At 37.4% G+C, this 23,287-nt stretch overlaps 1 protein-coding gene across 1 annotated transcript in view; it reads left to right on the top strand.

Moving 5' to 3' along the window:
* LOC149283474 (dynein axonemal heavy chain 3-like) overlaps positions 1-23,287 on the top strand; it is a 108,863-nt gene that overhangs the window by 26,611 nt on the left and 58,965 nt on the right. The window contains exons 6-19 of the mRNA XM_089497433.1: positions 3,112-3,301; positions 6,871-7,066; positions 7,887-8,012; positions 8,619-8,811; positions 9,733-9,912; positions 10,501-10,637; positions 11,335-11,440; positions 12,651-12,829; positions 14,406-14,590; positions 15,416-15,539; positions 16,767-16,920; positions 18,332-18,476; positions 21,251-21,462; positions 21,952-22,043. Of these exons, the coding sequence (XP_089353559.1) occupies positions 3,112-3,301; positions 6,871-7,066; positions 7,887-8,012; positions 8,619-8,811; positions 9,733-9,912; positions 10,501-10,637; positions 11,335-11,440; positions 12,651-12,829; positions 14,406-14,590; positions 15,416-15,539; positions 16,767-16,920; positions 18,332-18,476; positions 21,251-21,462; positions 21,952-22,043 (2,219 nt within the window). The remainder of the gene's footprint in view (positions 1-3,111; positions 3,302-6,870; positions 7,067-7,886; positions 8,013-8,618; positions 8,812-9,732; positions 9,913-10,500; positions 10,638-11,334; positions 11,441-12,650; positions 12,830-14,405; positions 14,591-15,415; positions 15,540-16,766; positions 16,921-18,331; positions 18,477-21,250; positions 21,463-21,951; positions 22,044-23,287) is intronic.

The following is a 23,287-nucleotide window of genomic DNA, read 5'->3' on the forward strand; positions in this document are numbered from 1 at the left end:
CACTCCATGAAATAGTTGGTTCCACAACCTGGCCACATAGTATTAAAGTGCATTGGGAAGAGCAGTGGAATTATTCCAAACCTAAAGGAGATGAGGATTGTACCGCATAGTCACTAAGAATAAAGCAGGTGTAGCTGCTATTCATTAAAGGATTAAGTCTTTTATGGATAGAAAATTTATTTTTCCACACATGGCTTAAGCCTTAGTGAGTAAAGTGGGTCTTAAGAGAGGGTGATAAGGAAACTATTTTGCATATGCACAGAATTAACAGGGAAAGCATTTGTTGTTTAGAGATCATTCCTACATGAAGTTAATCCTGTTAGTGAAGCCCACACTGTGCTTTCTTAAGCCAATATGTTTACTTAAATTCTGTTATTGATTCAGAGATGACTATGTAGCACCATATGGATACACAAAACAAGAATATCAATGGGTAGAGGTGGTCAGGAAGACCAAATCTAGCAGCGGCCATCCATAGCAACATCATAAATCATAACATCAATTATCTGTCAAAGCTACCTTTTGAAGAAAGAATGGAGAACCATTCGAATGCGTTTCTCAATACACCAACGGACCAGGGGCATTAGGGAAGTCAGTGATTTTTAAGGTCTGGTGAGGTTCAGATGTGTTCCAATTTGTCTTATACTATCTTATACTGCCTGCTTTAATAAGTTATCTGTTACATTATGAAAAATCGGCATTTTTATTTTTTTAGCGATTACAAGCAAATGCAGGACTTTTTTCCCCCTTTAACTAAATTTACACATAGTTTCAGGTAATACGCACATCTTACAGGATTTAATGTTATGCTTCTATGATTAAAAATCAGCTCTTCATATGATGTCAATCTGTCGTTGTTCACATGATGAACAGCCGCACGATGAAACTAGCTCTTCACAAGACAAAGCTTCATTAATGTGTCCCTTCACATTTTAGGAAAGGCTCTGCAGTGCTGCCCTCAACTCTTCTTAAACAACATAAGAGTTAATATGTTTCTCCACAAACAACATCTGCCAGACTGAGAATGAGTAAGACTGTCCTAATTGAAATGAGGGCATGGGTTAAATGCTCTGGTTTGATGCCAAATAGTTCCTAGAATTATGTCCCGCTTACATGGGAAGGAGGACAGGCCTCTTGAATTTTCTTGACTTTCATATAATGTTTAGTAATGGAATTATCACAAAAGTACAGATGTCCATGAAAAAGAACCTTATATGAGTATAAAAGTTCTGTATACATTCAGGGCTAGACTGGGGATTGAAATTGACCCTGGTATTTTAAGGCCAGCATTGCAGAGGGCCTTTGGTCATTAGGCTTAACAACCTAACCGATTTCTGCTTGGATTATGTCATTAGGCAAAAGTAGGTAATCTGGCTCAGTAAACCCCTGGTAATTGTAAAGTTGGCAGACTTCCTGATTATGGATATTAAGAGATAGTTAACATTAATCATCGCAAAGTACTTTCACGCTGCCGCAACACCTGCAGCGCTTAATGTAACATACACCTCGCGAGCTCTGCCCATAAGCAGTTTTGAAGGATGTTTGTTGCGTCATATTATTCCTAGACGATAGTTTTTACCCAAGCCAAGGGCAGCGATAATTTGGAAAATGTGTTATTGCCATAGCATGGGTTTCTATTTCTTGACATTCTGCTGGGAAAAGTAAAAGATTTGTTACACTCTATTAGCGAGAACAAAAAACTAATGGATAGTCTAGCACTTTTAAACTATTTTTGCTTTTTGTTCAACAGTTCCAACAGTACATTTTCCAAAATCAAAGGTATTGCCTAGTACTTTTATGTGACATAAACAATAATTTCTACCTGTAGAAATCAGTATATGCTGTCTTTTTTCATAAATACATTTATTAAATACATGAAGATTGTTCTCATTAATTCTGGCATAGCTGGGCACACACTGGGTTTCACCCTGAGCCTTCAAGTGAAACATAGGTTCCCGAGCCTCCAGGTTATTGCCCTCAATCTCCAGGTGGGATCTGGTGTTTGGTCACTTTTGCCTACCCAACCTACTTAATGGGGAAGAAATGTTTTTTTCTCCTTGAGCACAACATACAGTGCTGTATAGAGTAATGCAGAGCTGGAGTCCACCGTTGTTGTCAGTGAAGTGATGTTTTGGTTGACTTTCGCTCAGTTGCCACATTGATCTGATTCTTTATGGTAATGCTATGAAGTCTGTACCTCATTAGACATTATACTTTCATTGGTTAGAGTGTCTGGCTGTGTGATTAAGACCTAGTCATTCTATTGTTTCCAAATGCTGTAAGGTAATGTGTCTAGTAGAAAAGAAAAAATGTCGGTGCGCTAAGCTAGTCTCAGGCTCAAAAAATACAAATGTATAATATAAGGCCTACCAAACAGTGTGAGCATGCTGCAAATACAGTGTGTTGGCTGTACAATGTATACAAAAAACAAAATACTGTCTGCGCTTCTCACCCTAATAAAAGTTGGCAACAAATATATAAACATAATATAAATGAGAGGTTTTGGTTATATGAATTGGCCAAAGCATAATTAAGCTCACACTGTTTGGTAGGCCTTATATTATACATTTGTATTATTTGAGCCTGAGACTAGCTTAGCGCACCGACATTTTTTCTTTTCCCTGTTTGCACATAATTGAGGTTGTTGGCTCCTCATCAGTCTGGTTGCAGCTTGCTGTCCAGGGGTTAAATGGGAGGAGGTTTAATTGCACCTCCCCCAACACATTAATCTGGTTTTGGTAGCAGTATAAACTGCTTTGTGTGCCCACTATGTAGGAGGTGAGAGTAGGATCTCACCCTATTGAGAGTGTGCCTTGACGTGGCGGGTGAGCTTAATTATGCTTTGGCCAATTCATATAACCAAAACCTCTCATTTATATTATGTTTATATATTTGTTGCCAACTTTTATTAGGGTGAGAAGCGCAGACAGTATTTTGTATACAATGTGTCTAGTAGATACAGAGAGATAAAAGAGCTACAACACATACAGAGGGTTCATATGCAGCTGCCTGAAAACATTATATTATGCACAAACTAGAACTGTTTTAAAATTCCTTCATCTGTTTTATGTTGTACTTCATACAAAATAATATATTTCTGAAATGTTTTAGAGGTATTTTTACTACGTACACCATGAGATTCAGAAAGAAATGCTCGCACCTCAGGAGGCAGAACAGATGGAAAGAATTTTCGCAAATGTTCCCCACCAACTTTTGAGTAATCCAGCACTTGAGAAACTGCTCTCCGAATTGACAGAAGAGATTGAATATGATTATAACACAAGCCTCAGGAGAAGTATTGGTAAGAAAGAAAACTGCAAATAATTGTTTTTTTCATTAAAAAGAGAAAGAAATGTCCATTCAGTTACAATTTCCAGTAAAAAACAGTTAAATTTTCTGATTTTTTTATTTATTGTCAAAGATTTTATCTAACAAAATTAAGTATAATTTACAAGAATTTTACAAGAATATTAATATTGTTTCCTACAATTCAAAATATGATCTGAAATTGTGTTAAATGTGCTGTTCCACTTCTGTCTGTCACGTACAAGTAGTTAGGAGACACCGTGGTCAGGTAGGACTCCAGGACAGAACAGGTCAAACAAGCCGAGGTCAGGTTTCCGGAGAGCAGGATAGTCATATAACGTAGCCGAGGTCAGGATTCAGGAAAACAGGGTAAACGTAGCCGAGGTCAGGTATCAGGAAAACAACGAAGTCAGACGAGCCGGGGTCATACACGAGAATACAGGAACAAAACCGCTATCTGGGTACTAGCACAGGGCATAGACAACCATCAGAAGGCAAGGTGAAACTGGTCTGAGGGGTTTAAATGGGGAACCGCGGAGGAAGTCTGAATCTCCCATCAGCCCCTCATGACATCACTTCCGGTGTCTGTGACTCGCGGCCATCTTGTGGATGGCGTAATCTCCCTTCATAAATTCCTGCAGTATGCGAGTTCGCCACTAGAGGTCGCGCATGCGCAGCAGCAGGACGCCGTGTACCAGGAGGTCTGCCTCTCCTGCGCGGCACTTCAGAGGAAGGCAGCGGAAGCCGCCTTGCGGTGGAGGGGGGTCTCCCTCTCCCTCGTGGTGGCTGCTGCGGAGGTGGCCGTGCAGTGGAGGGGGGTCTCCCTCTCCCTCGTGTCGGCTGCTGCGGAGGTGGCCGTGCGGTGGAGGGGGGTCTCCTTCTCCCTCGTGTCGGCTGCTGCGGAGGTGGCCGTGTGGTGGAGGGGGGTCTCCCTCTCCTGCGTGGCGGCTGCTGCGGTGACGTGGGAATTGAGGACGGGTAAGTAACACTGTCATTTCATTCTTTCCTCTGAAGTTTTAATCACATAAAAACAACATAGAAACGTCAAAGAAAAATTATGGCAACCATCTATCAGTGTCTATTTTGTGTCACATGATAATTAAATGTTTCCAGCAAATATTATTAACGAGGCAAACTTGTACGTGATCAGATAATTATTTATGGGAACGTTTTGGATGTTCAACAGTACCGAAGGAATGATGTTTAGAATTCTGCATTTAGTTAGAAAAGAATTAAGGTTAGCAAGGTATGTGGAGCAGCACTTGTAAATTCTGCGTCATTTGGTTTTCTATGGAGACATGCCATTAGAAGTTGGCAAGCAGAACCAAGCCTGGCATTCAAAGCCCAATTATAAGCCCAGATGACTTGCCCTGTGGATACAATGTACAATGTGACTTGAACAAGGATCCAATTCGACTTTTGTTTACCCTTCTCCCCTCTTGGGCCAGAAATTAGGCAGGGGTCCACACACAACTTTTGGGGAATGGACATGTTGGACATGGTTTTCAGTAATGCAAATAATAATTGTCTCTTTAAAAGAATCAAGTCATTCCTAAGCAAATTCTGTGTCCAGTAACTTTCTAATATATCTGAGGAACAAAATAGGAGCAAAAGCACAAAAGAAGCCGTATTGCAAGAAAACATTATAAGGATCACATACAAGGTTTCATTTACATTTCAATGGCCCCATGTGTATCATCACAATCAATCAGTGAAAAGACTTAATATTAAAAATGTAACATTGGAGAATGGAGTGGTATTTAGCATAATGCTGTAATCCCTGTATTCGGATGCAGCTAGCATATATTTCTGTCCACTTACTTCTCGCTGTGGCTGTCAAAACTCAAATGATGTCCCAGAGAAGCCTCACAAGAAAGCTGGACTGAGTATGTTCAGAATGTGAAATCCATATATATTTCATTCTGTTGGCCATAAATTTACAGATTTCATATTGCAGATATAGCCGGGAACTTCCCAGATCTGCCTTTAGGCTGGAAAGGGGCTGTATGTGTTAAAGAGTTGGGGTTCCGCACATATGGGCATAGCATACAAAAACACTTTTCCCGCTAGATAATGACAAAATAATTCTAATTACACCTTATGTTAAAATGTACAAGGAATATTACGTGATACGTTACCAAGATTATTTGTGTAGTTAATTGTGTAATAATGTGTTCTTACAAGGATTACTATCAGGGCCGGACTGGTGATCACAGGGCCGACCTGGCACTTTTCAGGGCTGGACTGGTGATCACAGGGCCGACCTGGCACTTTTCAGGGCTGGACTGGTCATCACAGGGCCGACCTGGCACTTTAAGGCCAGCGGCTCTCTGATGATGTAAGTGTGACTAATGTCGGGAAATGCTCAGCCGCCCATTATGTTTTTATACTCTCGTAGCGTGCGGCCAGTCCGGGGCCAAATACAATGTGAGGAGAAATATGTTACCGAGATTATCTGTGCGATTAATTGTGAAATGGTGTGTCTATTTCCATGTTCCTGCTCAATATGCAGCCACCGTCTCTTTACGCCTAAAGTATCCTCCTGACTTATCAGGGCTGACAAGGCAAATTCTGATTGATGAATTAGGTGCAAAATAGGCCGATAAGTTATAAAATATGTAATTTCATGGCAGATGAAAGAATCCTCAGATCTCATCAGCTCGAATTCCGATACTAGGACTTGCAATGGGAGCATGTTAATAAGATTTGAGTCAATAAAGTCGTTGACCTATTTACAGGCACTCAAGTTAAAACTGCAACTTTGCAAGAGCAGATTGACCAAATTAAAGAGCAATTTGTAACCTCAATTTCAATTCTTTGCAAACGATAGTTAATAGAAGCGATATTCGAAATTCAAAATAACAATGAGCGGAGTAAAAATGCTCCAATGTGATCTTTAACATGGCACAACATACATTATTTTCTACCTCATTTATTGCAAATCATACATTTTGCATAATTTTCCCCACTTTCTCTAGATTTTCCAATTATTTTTATTGATGTGCATTTGGCTCCTGCTGGCAAATGATATTTCTAAAGTGATGCTTTGTACCTAACAGTGGAAAAAATATCCCACACTAACATAAATAAAATGTATATTGTATATCTGCGTGCACACAGTTATTAGGAACAGCTATGTCCTCAATCCTAAGGTTTCAAACCCATTATATTGCATCAAGAATGTGCTCTAGAACCCTGGAATCAGTGTAAACTACAACCATCTGGCCATGCAGAACCCTAACGCTAATGTAAAATAGGGTCTTGTATAACCATATAGAACCCTGGAACTAATGTAAAGTAGCCATGTTACATCATGAAGCCACGTAGGACCATGTGAAATAATGAAATTATGTTAAACCATATAAAATGAATAGACATTTTAACCATGAAACCTTGTAAATCAATGTAATGATTATTAATCAATGCCTATTAGAAAGCATGTCACATTATTTATTAGGAGATTGAATAAACTAAATACATACATGACCACATGATGATACAATGTTGGAATAATAGTTCCTGATCTACAGAAAATATTCCACAAATAATCATTTTTGTTTTTAGTTGACTATATTCTCAGGGACCGAGATGAGCGAGAGAGACTGTTAATTGCCAACACCCCACCCGTTTACCCTCGTCGAGTAATTCGTGCTCCGGTCCCATGGCATGTTTCTTATGGCAATGCCCATCAATGGAATCAAGATCACCTCTTCACTGTGAATCCGATGATGCTCTCTTTGCAGGAGCTCTGGCTTAACGAGTAAGAGACATTATGCAAACACGACAAATACAATGATAGCAATGGAGACATCTTCATATAAATTACTGACAGTCTGTGTGGTGGGCTAAAGCAAAATATAGTCATGAAGTATGAAGACATCCCCATTAACTATGCCTCAGGTGCTTTAACATAGTATTTGCTGGGCATGCGCTGAATCTTTTCTTTGTTGTAAGAACACGTTGGGCTTTTCTGCAGCACTCCAACAAATTTTTGTATTTTTTTTATGTAGAATGTAACAGACTTTTTTAAAAATAAATATTTCTTTAGTAAATAATAATTTCCAAAGCCTATGTTTAAAATAAAATGATTACTATACTAGAGGATTATGATGGATTACCACAATTTGTTTGAAGCATGGTTAAGACAGAAAGAACACATTTGTTTTTTAGTTTCCCAAGCAGTATCAGAATTTGCAAGCCATTTTTTTACCTATAATGAACAAAGCCCCGGGGTATTAAACACGTTGCTTACGTCAGAGTCTGCCTAATACTTTTGTTACTTTCAACTGAACAAAAGAGAAAATTTTGGGGGTATAATAGTGTTTAGATAAAACACCCACCTTCCTCCTATTATTTTAGTTTCAGTTTTATAATAATGTTATTAATTATTCTTAACAACAGGGCAATGTTATGTCATCTCCCGAGTACTGGAACACTTTTGAAAAGTTACCAGAATTTTTTTTGCTTAAATATTTTTTTATATTTAAAGCTTACCCATGACTTTCCCTACTATGACCGTTCACACTGCCTCTCAATCTATGAGAAAAAATAATTTCACCGTGCCTCTATTCAATCTCTAGATTTGCTGATTTAAGGTTTGTGCGAACAAAAGATCTGCTCTCTGGTAATTTGCCTCTGCTTCCTGCTGAATTTGAAGAACTAGTCGACAAGCATTGCCTGGAAGCTCGTACCATACTACAAAACAAGTAGGTTCATTATACGCACTACTGTGCTGCCCTATAACTGTATATATATATATATATATATATATATATATATATATATATATATATATATATATATATATATACCTAATGAGACCGATAAGCCTTAAATTATATAAAACACTAGTGTGCTAAAGTGGATAAAACATGGCCTTCCATTATTTGCTCTTGTTAATCCTCATGATGAATAGACATATGATACAATTAATTTTTTCTGGCTATTGAGGGATTAACACAGTGTTGGACACTTGAGATGCAAGAATGCTTTATTACGCCCCTAGGTAACAACCTTCTTTAAACAATGAATGCTGTTTCCTAAACTAATCAGAAAAAAACAGAGATTAGACGCTAAATTGTGAATTTTCCTGAAATTAAGTCAATTGAACAATCTTCAGAAGATTTTCCACACATAATCACTTAATTGTCATGCTTTAGAAACATCAGTAGACGCTAAAAGTCTCATCAACGAACAAAGAGTCAATTAATTTATTTGTCATAGAATGTGATTTAATGCTATACAATATTGATCAAATTGATGAAATTGTGGTTATTGTTTTTATTTTTTTCACAATTTATTGTGAAATGCAGGTGGATACCAGCTTGTGCATCTCTCTTCGTATCTCAAAAGGATAAGTGGATTCATTTAGTTCCCCAGAATGATGATGACTCGACCCAGGTGGAAGAATATTTTGAATGCGTTTCCTCTCTTATGTCGTTGCAACTGCGTGGGATGGTGATCGGTTCTCTTGAGGACTTACTTTCTTTTTTCAACATACACAAGGTAATTTAATTGCAGATCATGATGCAAAGTGATGTACATGTTCAAATTGTGGTACCAAGACAAAAAGGAAACAAAAAATCCTGTTGTACTTAATGAATATGTTTGTGATGAATGAATATAATTTTTATCCAACTGTCCCAATTAGTTTTTGTGCTCTGCTTATTTGTTTACACCTCCATAATCCGACTGAAATGTCACAGCAATTTGCAATGTTTTTCTCATTATCTGTTTTGTGTAGTTTTTTAAACCAACAAAATGTAAGATTTGGAAAAAAGACACAAAGGTTTCTTGTTCTAAAGAGAAATATTTAAAATATCAGAACATTCCATAAAGGGATACTCCAACATTGTAGGCAGGAGCCTCAACAACGAATGCATATTATTTAAAGTACTTTAATGCTCATTCTCCTCTCAAATGAAATAAATATACCATGTCTCCTCTGTGGTCTGACATTTTTTGAAGCAGCCAATCAGTGACAGGATTGTGCTCCTATTGAAATCAATGGGACTGATTTCTGCACATGTGTACGGAGCCTACTGGCGGTGAGTATATCATGTGGCAGGTGATGTGCTTGGACAAACCTGCTGCCAGCCAAAATCGGGGGCAAATTCATATGAGGTAATTTCCCAGAATCCCTTCATGCACCTGCAAGTGACACACCATGACAATTTAAAGGGACAACTCAGCTATTACATGCTGTGACATGCTTATGATGGCTGGAAGGTCTCTTTAATACGTTTCTACACAATTCTCAGACTTCTTTTACAGTTCACAAAAGTTGATTAATCTTTGTAATGTTGCTTACCCTTAAAAAAGGCAATATACTTTATTAGAAACCCCAATAATAACAGTTAGTTAAGCTTTATTTTAGAATATTGGCCGTTATTAAACTCATTATTTTTGTTGTCATTTAATAACCAGGAGGGAAATGATTTTGGAGATACATATGATGAGAGAAAATTCTTCGCTCCTCAAGTTCTTATAATCAAGCTTAAAATCGAAGAACCCAAAATTGTGTTCGATCCCGTTCTGGAAGGATGTTGGAATTTAATAAAGCAATGTTTTTACAAAGTTATTCAGAGCGCTGAAGGAATTCCAAAGGTATGTGGCAAACTTGTTTATTAGGCTTAAAAGTCAAATATATTATTTGGTAGAAAATGAGTAGAGATGTTTCATTAAGCTGAGTCGGTGCCTTTATCCTGTAACTGTATTGTGGTGCTATTTTATTATCTTCCATAGACTTAATAAACAGTATGAATTATATATGCAGTTACCCATCAACTAAACCAAAGGATTAACTCTCTATAAATCAGCTTATAAAACGTAATTTTAATTTATAAAGTAATTATGCATCTTTTCTGCCAATTAAAATGCTCTATGAATAAAAAATATAATGCAGACATATCCCATTAGCATTTCTGCTTGCTTAAGAAATTCAGAGGCTGGAAAAAAAATAGAGTTCATACGTGTGACTCTTTTTATAACTGTTTTATATACTATATAAATATGGTGTTTATCAAGTAGACATAAGCAATATATATACCTAATTAAAGCACACCTAATGTGGCCACCTTGTTCCTGGGTCAGCACAATTATTCCTCCACATTATTCTCATAATCCATGAGTTTAAATTGTAATTATATATTTTTAAAAACACTTTAAGTAGTTTCAATCAACTGATATCTGCAGGTAGAAGTTGAACTTTTCCCTGACCTTCAGTTGGATTGCTGGTCCCTCCGCTCTGTCAAGCCAGAAGAGTCACTGGTTTCGGAATATGTCAACAAAACAATGGGGATTTTTAACAAGAACATCATTGGTCCAAAGAAGTGAGATATTTCTTTTTGTATTCAACATTCTTCTCTAAATGATAATCCAAAGAAGCGTTAAAAGGTCGTCAGTGTTCTAATATAAGAAGTAGATGTTAAATCGTTGACTCTGTCGAGCACTGTTATTCATAACATGGTGCCTTTCATTATAATGTTAGAGAAAGGTGGATATTTAAGAAAAAAGTCAATATGAAATCAATATGGAAAGTGCCGTCAGAAGGAAACCAGTTTCTACCTAGTAGTCAAGGCTTCAAATTAAAGGGAAATAAATGTTGCTATATCAACATTACCATCAAAGAGATGAAATTAGGTCCCTTCATTGTTTTTTAGTAATATATTTGTAAGGACACTATTGTGTTTCTATCTTACTGCATTTATTGGTTGATATTAGCAAATGACATACAGTAGGGAGGATCTACTGCCTTGCGAAATTGCTCCTAAACACAAATAGTTCCACTCATTTACTGTAAATGCCATTTTAACGCAAATCCAAAGGGAACGTGAAGGTGGCTAAACATTTCCTGTCCAGTTCTATGTTTTATCTATGATCAATACTAATGCCATTAATGCTATACCCCCATGCTGCCCTTAATAGCCTTTTTTGTTATTCAGGAGATGGAATTTATTTACCTTATAACGTAATAACTGGCAAATTGTTTTGGCACCTTTAATGATACTCTGTGTCCTCATCCACCAGATACTTAAATGTTTACAAGAAGTACAGTGACCTATTAAACCAGAAGGCTCTGCAGGACATTAATGCTTTCCTAACAGAAGAACATTCACTCCAGGCATTTACTAAGGTAATAGGAAAAATCTCAGTAAGGTTTATTGCTGTTGACAGAACAGACAGCAGTGTATCTCTGGAACATGGACTATAAAGAAACTGCTTTATATTAACATTGCCATAACCAATCATTTTTATCCCACGACCTTGCGCAATACAGCACTACCAGTTTAATGTGTCTTTTGAAATGGATTTGAAAATTGTCAATGCTCATGCTGAAATAATGAGGCACACTGACTGTGAACTATAAATATCTATCTTTTAATGATTATATGCCGCTTACTAGAGCTAAAAATAACATATGTTGCACAGGAGCCACCATTGATCATAGGAAGCAGTAAATAATGGTGCCTCTGTTGTGGTTAAAGGTGTCCGTGGAGTCAATCACACTGTCTCCTATTAATTGTCCGGCATAGTTTCAATCAATGTCTGTTGTGACATTTACAAATTCTAAGGCCGTTGGATGAATTCCAAAGAGTATCAGAAAACAAATACACCTTTGGAAGAATGTATGTACGATGTGAAGGTCCGGGTGTTACTGGGTACTTTTGTAATATTATATGATATCTGTGTTGGGACTGCATGATTAGTCATGAACGCCCAGGAAAGAAACATGGAAACCAGTGATGATATATTTAAATTCAATGGGGGTTATTTATAAAGAGCAATTCTAGTGCAAAGTAGTCTTATCTCCCTGACAACCAATTGAAGGTTTCTGTTCATTTGACAATCAAGTGGGTTGCCAGAGTACCAAACAGAACCTAAGGCAAGAAGGTGTTTTGATGACCCTGCCAGTGCTCTCCTTTTTTTTTATACTTTCAGAATACTAATATAGAGTTATTATCCTGTCAGATACCAGATCAATTTCTACACATCAGAGGCTGTTTCTGGGGTGACCTCCTAGTCTACTCACCCCAGGCAGCTGACTTGGCCCATTCTAGTTGGATGTTAGGGTGTTAGGTAGCTTCTGAGCAGAAGTGTTAGAGACTAAAACAGCGGAGGGGGTTTAAACGTGCATGGGATAGACATAATAAAGCTATCTTGAACGAAAGTCAAAATCAAGGACTTATTGAGTTCTTTACATCAGGAAAAATGGATAGACTTGATGGCCACACAAGAGCAGCACAGGGAAGATGAAGAAGGTTACTGGAATGTCCTTCACTACTAGTTTTCTGTAATGGTTGTATCATGGATAATGTGCTAACAATGACATTTGATTTCTTTAGAAAATTAATAACCTGTCGCAGCTGTGGGGAGAGATTTCATCCATGCATGTCACTGTGCCTTTGGCCATGTTTTGTTTGGATGCATTGAAACTCAATGAGGATCTTTGCACCAGAACCCAAAAACTGAAAGATCGTCTGATTCAGTTTGAAGTGGATGAAAACAGAGAGCTCAACAAAAGGTAAACCTATTTATACAAAAGGGGAATGCGCAAGCGCTCCAATAAAAAAAAAAAGGTTTTACACACTTTATCACAAAGGAAACTACTTACCAAGTGCAGAAAATTTAACTTTAATGCTTTAAGGGGAAACTGTTGCCACCCCAGTTTTAAATTAATTACATAGAAACATAAAAACATAGTACATTATCCAAAAATGAGGAAAAGCCCCCAACGATACAAATGAAAAGAAAGCAAAGGGCTCAGAATTTTCATTTTGCATTTCACTGCTCTCTCACTCACATTCTCTTACACTTTTTCATTCTCACACTCTCTCTCAATGTCTCCCTACCTTCTCCATCGACTGCTTCTGCTTCCTTGTCTCCTTTTTCACAGCTCTGCTTTATCTCTTGCTTCTTCTTTTTCCTTTCTTCTTTCTTCATACATTTCTTTCCAGTATCAGTTCCGTTAAAAAGTCCTCCTGGAGCTCTTCCACAAAAGGACAAAGCCTCCATGCACACTCTTTCCCCGATATTGCGGAAGGACTCTTAGAGTATTACAGATAGATTTGCAGAGAAAGAGAAGCGTTTTTGCACTTCTCTTTCTCTGAGAATCCATCTGCATTATTCTGACTTCTTGAAGACATGTCGGAGATGCCCTCAGGGGCATCATTTTACAGAGATCATTCCCTTTTTGTTCCTAAACATAGAACCATGCCATGTTCTGTTTAACGAGGTAGGCACTATAAACATCCAAGGGTCTAGGGCTGCAACTTTGTCCAAGTAGCCTAATTTCCACATCCGAGCTTGCTTTATGATGAATAAATGAACTAAGGTAAAGGGCGGATGATGTGATGTGAGGACTAGTGTTACTATTAATACTAGTAATTTGAATGTATTTGTCTGACACAGCTGTCTTGCACCAGAAATAATTTCCCTTCATGCTCTGCCAAGTAAATTTTAATTAACAACATTTTATTAAACCATCGCTAGCTATGCTGAATAGTTTGACACACTCATAATTATACAAGAGATGTTTGTATTGCTTTCCTATGAATTATCATCTGTTTCATCTGTTATGTTAATGTACCTGTTTTATACTGCCAGCCTTATTAGTGCCCTGTCTGTTTAATAAATCCAACATGACAGGGACATGAATTACATTACATTTTAATTATGTATATTTTGAAGACCATGGGATTCATTCCTTTTTTAATTCTACAACTGAGTTGATGAGCATCTACTAGTGACAAATGCAAATTAAAATCTGCATAAATTATACAAAATGCAAACTTTTGCATTGGCTAGAATTTTTAAACAAAAGTCTAGCTTCTGTCTAGTTTCTGTCTTTCTGCGCTGTCATCAAATTCCTGAAAAAGCAGCAACACGAGAAGAAGTATCTTAAGATGTCTTTAAATGATCTCAAGCAAGAGTTGTTTTCTCTAAGAAAAAAAAACTAGATCAGCCAGAGCTAGAAAAATAAGATTGAGTAGTAATATATATATATACTACTGAATTATATTTTTTTAGCTCTGGTTGATCTAGTTTTTAATACTGCATTTTTAATATATTGCTGTAATACAATATTTCATTTTTTTCAGTATCTGTTATAAATACAGTAGTATTGCTGATAAGGTCAGTGAAACACCAACTACCACTGCGCATTTGGTGGCCCTCACAAATTTTCTAAGAACCTCCAGTGACGTCACAGTTTATAAACTAAAGGACGAGATTTCAGAAGCAGCAAGCAGATTGATGTTCCTCTTGGACTATGCCATACTCAGTTGTAAGTATATGTCTACTTAAAAAAAGAGGAATCTTAAATCCCAGCAGACCTGCGTTTGTAGGCAGTAGGAATCATGAACCAGTCGTAGAGATCTTCTGATCTCCCCGACCACCCCCCTGAGCTGTAAAGTCAGTGGAAGTCTGTGCTGTGGCAGCAGCTCTGAAGCTGAAAGCCACAACTTTCATCTTCATGTAAGGTGGGCGAGTGACCACTCCTCAGACCCAGGCCACTTCTGGCACCAGTTATGTCCTCCCTAGCTTAGACACCTGAAATATGGTGAATGTAAATATACCCAAATAAATCTGGTCCACCTTGTCTTCTCACATATTTTACTCTGATGTCATTTTTCTGTCTGTGCCTTGAGAAGTGCAAATTTCCTTTGTAGTGCGGTGGGAAAAAAATGAGACATAAGAGTATTATGAAAAAAGGAAAAGTATTTCCATATTGGAACATTAACTTCCAGTCCTAAAGACTACATGTTTATTAGTGTAATCATAAATAGTTTACACGATTATGAAATAACTCCTGATAAGAAAAGTGTAACATTAGAATTATAGAATATGTATTTGGACTCTGTTCTTCCAAATATGTAATCTATTTGAATCATACTGTATATGTATAGGTATACGTACACACATTTATATACACATATCACTGCCTGCAGCCACTATCTGAACCCTGCGGACTAGACCTCCAGCAACCACCGAATATGTAGGTGGAGAAGGACCAAGTAAATTAAATTGTTCAGCAAAGAACCCAGACAACACACTGAATCTTCCAAATCTGATCAATCCTAGGATCTAAAATACCCCTTTCTGTTTACAGATGACGATCTGAAGCTGAACAGTACAGTTTTTCATTGGCCGGAACAAATAGAGACAGTATTTCAGGTCAACAACAACCGCCTTATGACTAGAAGAGACCAGGCTGAGGATGACTTAAGGAAAAGGTAGGTGTACTGACATTGTGGGGTTCGGAAACATGATACTAAAGATGTTTTAATTAAAATGTTATGCCAGGGTCACAGAGAAATTACGATTTCTATGTTATCTAAGATTATCTAAGATTCTCAGACATCTTTTCTGATGAATTTTCCCTGGATGTGGTCTTTTATCCAACCTCAGGTCCATTAACCTATTTGACTACTCCCATTGATAGACCACAATATTGCCTAGCATTGGTTGCTTGAAAGTGATGGGAGGTTTTGTCCAAATCTGTTAAATAGCAGGCCCATCCCCAAGCCACTCCAAGAATTATCCTTAATTTAATTCTTGTTATTTCCATGGGCCTGATTCTGTTACACAAGATGGTATTATCACTATGTATTTCCAAAATTAAAGTTACAATTACCAGAGCCTCAAACACAGATTTCAAACTTTATATACCGCACGGAAAACGAAATTAAGAACAGTCAAACCAAGACTGATTCCTTTGTGCATTGGAAATGGTATTCGCATTTCAGTTCTGGACTACCTTTGTAGGAAGGACTAGAATAATATATCAATGGGGATTTGTCCCTCTGTAATTGTCAGGAAACTGGGTCCATACGGACGACTGTAATGACCCAGCGCGCCCAAAGATGGAGTTCAGGAGTTCGTATGGACCAAGTTTCCTGACAGTAATGGCACAAGTGAGGATACACTGTATGGCAGACTAATAAATTGCTATTGGAGATATTGCATTTGACATTTCGGTTTAATTTATTTTTTAAGAGTCAAAACTATTTAACAGTCCAAGTGCTGTTGGGGCTGCCTGCTTGAGACATACAGAAGCCATTGGAGCATGAAGGAAAACATTATTTCTCTAAAGAGCAGCTAAACCATTCATTAAGCAACTTGGTAGCTGACTTATAGAATTGCCCTCTGTCTCTGCTCTTGAGCCAGCTTTTGATGGCGAATAGCAAAATGATTAATGCGTTGTTGGCTTATTATTACCAATGAGCTTTGAAAACACTTTCTTCTAGAACCAAGAGGTCACATGGCATATTTGTGTACGTGTTCCTGTTCCCATAAGCATACGCACATGGTTGTAGATTTACAATTAAACCTAATTATAATGTTAACAAAGAGGATCAAAGAGTAAAAGATAAAGAAAATCAATTATTGCTAGCAATTGTGCATTGAAATAAAAAAATGTATCCACTAATATGGTAATGCATCATCTGTTGTAATGGCAGGCGTTCGGAATTTGACAAAGTCCTTAAAGGCTACAGCACAGAAGTTGAAGCATTTAAGAAACGTGACACAGCCACCGTGGACGAGATGAAGAACAATGTTGAAAAACTTAATGAGTTGGACAAAAACTTAAATACAGCCCTGGCAGAATTTGAGGTTAGTAAACAGAACTAAATTGATTAGTGTAACATCAGATTGATACGCAGCTTATTTTATGCTCCATGGAAACGTAGAATTTGAAGGCAGATAAGAACCATTTCTCTGAATAACCATATACCTACCCCAGTGCATGTTTAAATTGCCCTACTGGATACAAGACAATATGTAATATAATTTTAGGTATTAATACTTTCAGTCTATGCCGTGTCAGGTTGTTGTCCTGTATATCTTGAAAAGCTGTGCCTAAATGCTCATTAGGACGTACCAGTACTTCCTGACTTGTTGCAGTGGAAGAGACATCTCCCTGCTGCTACATGGGAGATCAGGCTGTCTTTTTACAGCCTAAACCCCCGTCTGTCAACAGAAGCCAGCATGAATGGCTTCCTGCTGACCAATTATCTTTAATGGCGCTAATGGCGCTCGGTGTGAGTGCTGGCATTCTGTTTGTGTCCACCAGAAGGTCACTGGAGGACAGGAAAGACCAACAGGTCATTGAAAGGTCATTGCTCATCAGTGACACCTTCAAGCAAAGTTGCAAAAAAATAGATTTTATAACATTTTCATTTTTTACATACTACCTCTCGCAATTTTTTTGCCAAATTAAAGCCCTATTTTTCTGAAACAAAATATGTCAATTTGTGTGGGTACATCAAACACGGAAAAAGGGAAATCTTAATTAAACTCACAAAAATTGCAAAAAAGGTATGGTGCGCAGGGTACTAAAAAACCTTTGATACCGAAGGGATTGAAATTCATATACAACTCATACACATTCTCCTGGAGGAGAGTTGAGTGAATGCAAGTAAAAAAAAAAGCAATCAACCAGCAGATCCATTAACCCGTGAATTGCAAATGTGAGTCGGAAGTTTCAACTTGCAAAATTTACCTTGCATTGCTAGGAGCTGGTGAGATAGATATAGAGGCAAGAATTCCTCCGCGCATTTGCAAGGGGGACAAAATGTAAATCCAAAGACGAACAACAAAAATTCCAACAGCATACATTTTAGACAAAGAAGGCACACTTAAGTAAACGCTTCATGACAAGGTTCCTACAACATCCCTGTTTTACTCTAACTAGTTGGGTGCTTTTGTGTGGAAATCATGTTTATATGTGTTTGACACTGATTTTTACTAAATATATTATGTATATCTAGTTTTCTTTTCATTACAAAGCTGAAAATAAATATATATTAAACATGGCTGTCACAGCATTTCACAACAGTGTCAGCTTCACTTTAAAACTGATATTATTCGTGTTTTGAAGAGTGAATTACTGTGCAGAGAAATGGTATTCATTTTGCATGTATAATATGATTTTTATATAATACGCCTACGATGAAAAGGGAATATTAGCTGGAGGGAAGTATCCTATTTGTCTTTATAATAAATGCATTATGGTTTTGTACAGGCCATCAATAAGGAAGAGGAGCTGCTCGAATGGGAGAAAAGTCAATTCCCTTTGTTGCAAGATACAATGATAAATAAGCTTCCCTTTGAGCAACTCTGGATAACTGCTTACGATTTCCATTGTAAATCCGAGGAATGGATGAACAGTAAGTACTGAATATTGGTTTTCAATGCCCAGCCCGCTTTCACACATAGCACTCTAATAGTTCTGTGAATATACTTGATCACCGATCTAATCAACATTGAGATGCATCTAACGTCACTGAATTCTAGAGTTAACAAAAGTATGTGTGCTACATAGGATGTCTGCATTATTTAATAGATGAAGCTTTAATATGGCCATTATCTTATGTAAAATTGTTAGTTAATGGCAGATAAGAACCATTTGGTCTGCCTATAATGACCCCAACCTTAACCCCAACCTTAAAACTTCTCATTCTACTAGACAAAATTTGGTCTCTGAAATGGCAGATTTAAAATAAGAACCAAAAATATGTGTACGGGCTAGATGAGCCGTGTCCACCTCAAACAGAAGATGTCATGAAGACCATCTGCTGGGGGAGGTATTCGAAATCAGACAGGTTTTAGTAATACCATACAAAAAAGGTTTAAGATTCACTCATCAACAAACCGTCTTAAATTTTAGCTCTCTTGTGCCAATAAAGAGGAAAAACTAAACCCCAAGGGCAATCCAGTTCTTCGGTACAAGGAAACAGGTGGAATGCAGGCGGTATCCCTTTATGTGCAGGAGAGCATGGAGGTCCATATCTGGACTAGCCTTTCTGCTTGTGGTGGGCCCCAAGAGATCCCCAAAGGGTGACATACCAAATACTCAGAGACACAGAGAGACACTTAATAGCCGGTCCTAAGGTGCATCCTCATACAAAAAAAGGCTTGACATGCACCATAGTACAGGAAATTAAGCGACTCCTTCCTTGGTGAGTTACGTTTGAAACTTTTTTTTTGTATGGTATGGTTTTGTGCTTTGGGGATCTCTCTTGTGCCTAGAGAGATACTAACCAGAATGTGCTGATAAGACTTATGGAGGCCAAAGTGTATGTCTGGGCTTGTTGGCTCTCATGCAGAGGACATTTGCCTTGCATTTTATGTCTGGGCTGCCCTTGTGGCAGAGTTAGACTGATATGAGGCCTCTGTAGTGAAATAAAAGAACTAACGTTTGAGATGCTTCCAAGGCTGGATGCTCTGTAGGCGAGCTATCTGTCCCGGGTGAGTAAATTTTTTTTAATTGTACAGGTTTATGTAATGGCTCAGAACATTTACATGCAGAGTCATCTGCAACAACGTCCTGTCTATGGAACGTTCAAAATATGCTGACAGGTCATTTCTCGTGACATCGCTGTACACCCACTGATACGCAACAAAAGAAAATTCAAGGGCAGAAAAGGATTACCCAAAACAGAAACAGGCGTCTGCTTTCCATTATTTAGCTGCCGTATATTAATTTTCCAAACTTTTACTTACTTAATACAGTAAATACTGGGCAAATAAACAATTAATGAGGAATTTACATAATAATTCCTTGACAACATGTTTTTATGGCGCAAATTATAAATATGTGTAAATATTCACACTTGCCAAGGAAAAATTATTTGTGCAGCTACCCTTGTCCAGACAGTCGTACGGCATTACATCAAGTCACGCAGTGAGCTTCCTTGGCAAAGATTAATTACTTCACTACACAGTACATGTTTAATAGCTTTTCACATAATGAAAAGAAGAACCAAATGATGCTAATATTAGAATCTGCCGTTGCACTCTTTTGGGTAGCTTAATGGTAAATATGAAGGTTTCATACACCGGCTGAACAAAGGATCAGATCTACAACAGAAATAAACAACGGCGCTTACTTTACAAGATTTGTTGCAAAAATTCATGGTTTTCATGATAAGGAACCAGGATCCCTCATGGCACCTCAACCTCTCTAGAAGGGGCAGACCTCCATGGAAACCCCAAAACCCTGTCTCCATCTTTAATGCCCCTCTATTCTAGGATCTAGAATGTTTGTGCATATGAGTGTACCACTGTATTATACAGCCCTAAAAGTCATGATAACATGCACGTATATATATATATATATATATATATAATACTAAAGTACATTATTCTTCTAAACACCCAACTAAACTACATAAACAGTTCCCAATCGGTCAGAGAGTCCCATAAAAATCCAGACCCCCTGATCATGCCTCTAACTGAAGCCTCCAAAATAAAGTGGTCCTCTTTGGCCATTTGAAATATTGTGATATATGTACCATATAGATCAGAGCCAACCATGTTAATAAATGTCTCTATGCTTACAGTTATACGAAAATGTGCTCTTGCAGCACCCACAAATCTGCGTGAAAGCATTGTGCTTTTATAAACCTGAATAAATAAAAATGGAACATTAAATAAAAATAACATTAATGTAAATTATAGATGTTATTGCTGGATTTAATTATGGTTTCCCTGATACATATCAATGTTAAAATTTGCTGCAAACTGGAAATTTCTAATCTTGTGGAAAGCTTAATAGCGACATCAGATAGGTTTAGGGTATTTAGTGCTAAAAATGTATAATGTTCTGGTGTGTTAATAAGTAAATTTGTATTTAGCAATCAGTAACTTTTTTCTGAAAAGCACAGGAAATAATGTAAAAGCATTATTGAAAGCTGTATGGAAAAAAAAAAAACACTTGCAAGGTCAGCTTTCCAAAGTTTGCCATGATCTTTGTAAATGAGCACTTTATATTCAGATTTGAAGAATTTGCTACGTTGGCATTTATATAAAACAGTCTTGTAAAATTGTACATGCTTTTTAAAGAATAGACAATACCTGGAATAAGGCATAAAAAAACATGCAGTTTTGAAAAACAGCAATTTTCTCAGGCGCCCTCTTACTGCTCCTGTCACTAAAACAGGTGCGTTCCAGGATTTAAATGCAGAAGACATCACAGAGGAAACCGGGAACATGTGGAGGACAATGTACAAACTGTCCAAGAGCCTTGGCGATTTACCAGGACCAAAAAGGGTAGCAGAGAACGTGAAATTCAAAATTGATAAGTTTAAAGTGCACCTTCCAATCATTTCTGTGATCTGCAACCGTGGAATGAAGAGCCGACACTGGGAACAGGTGATGCGATAACTCCAAATTATCAGTCAAAAAGGGAGAACATACCTGCCTCTAGTGAATCTACCCCTAGTACAGGATCAGCCGTGTTACCTAAACCCTTTCCCAAAACATTGCTTTATGGGTGTTGGCAGCCCCTTTGCTGGTGAACTGGTAAAACATATTCAGTTTTACAATCTTTATAATAACACCATTGAAAGGTTGACCCTCCATTTGTTTAGGACTACATTTCCCATCACCCCCCTTGCCTCAAATACTGACTTAGTAAGATTGGGAGCTGCTTCAACATACTTTTATTTTGATATTATTTTACTTTTAAGTGTTTTAGTGAGCATTTTTTTACCTAGCTTATTATATTAAAAAAATCATGTTTCAGAGAATTATTTAAGGAATACATTCTTTACACTATTTAATATTAGTTTACTGTGTAACTAATATGATATCTATCTATTATTAAAGTAATAACACTTCTCTTTTTTATTTTTTTGGTAGATCAGTGCAGTTGTTGGTTTTGATATCACTCCGCAGCCAGACACTTCTCTGATTAGCATGTTGGAGTACGGCTTGACAAAATTTATTGATAAGTAAGTTATTATTTTCTCCTACGTGCATTCTTTAAGTATTTAGTATCGTATTCTTTTGTATTATACAGTACTGTGCAAACGTTTTAAGCAGGTGTAAAAAATGCTGTAAACTTGCTGTTTTGTATGGTACACAAATTTAGTAGCTTAATCTTTCAGGGACTATGGATGCCATAGAACTCCAGCACCTCGTACGTTTAGTTCACCGAGTTCTATTATATTGAGATGATGATATATCCATTAAAACATTCCAGGCACCAAATCAAATAAAATTGCTCTGCTAAACCTTGTTTGTTTTCTCATATTTCCAAATAAATCTGTTGCTAACATTAGATATGTAGATTTTCTTAGGAACAAATACATCAGTTCCTACCTGTAATCAGAAAAACCATGGAGATATGACTAACCAAACATCTGTAAACACATTCAATTTTCTCAAACAATTTCTTTTTTCTTATAGCACGCATTTTCATATCACAGGTTTGTGCTGAGCAATATGTTATCAGAACTATTCACAGTATGAAATGCAACAAGTTATTTTGAATCAAGGAGTGTTTGTAAAATACATCTTTGATTGGGTTGTAAGCATGTGCACTTGAATTTGTTTCCCATGCCAATGCAATCTAAACTTTTAGTAAGGTTTCTGACAGACACAGCAGTGGATTCCAGCCCAAGAGGGCCTTAATAGAGGCAAATCATTCCTTGTTTGTTGATCGATACGCCTCTGCCCAGTGGGATGGTTGGATCTTCTAAATGACTCCTTTACACTTCAGAGGCTCTTGACCTCCTTAGTACAGTTCCCTTCAACTACGTCTCTCTTCCCTACACAAAGAGTTGTATTCACTAAATGGAGAGTTTACAAGAGAGAGTTATGTTTCAGCTCCTTCACTTCATTATTAATTATGAAGGTCCAACCCCAGCAAGCTTCTGCTGAGCCTGACTTGCCCGGTGTAATGTTAAGGGAGTTATAACCACACATCTGCCGCAAACTCTCCCGTCAACTCTACCTTTAGTGAATATACCTCTAGCAGCAAAAGGCAGCGATGGGTGTTGGCGCCCCAGGTCAGGCTTAGGGCAGCGTCCATATTAAATGTCCTTTCTGTTAACAACTGGTCGGGCCAAAATGAGACCATGCAACCTCATTTGACAATAAATTCCATTGTATTATATTTTAAAGTTTTCATAAGGTGATCCTTTGTTAGATTAGTACGTTGAAGGGAAAAAACATATTATAACAATGTTAAAGA

Source organism: Sceloporus occidentalis, unplaced genomic scaffold, assembly GCF_023333645.1.
Source record: "Sceloporus occidentalis isolate IW3139 unplaced genomic scaffold, rSceOcc1.0.p SCAF_103, whole genome shotgun sequence".
NCBI classification, from domain to species: Eukaryota; Metazoa; Chordata; class Lepidosauria; order Squamata; family Phrynosomatidae; genus Sceloporus; species Sceloporus occidentalis.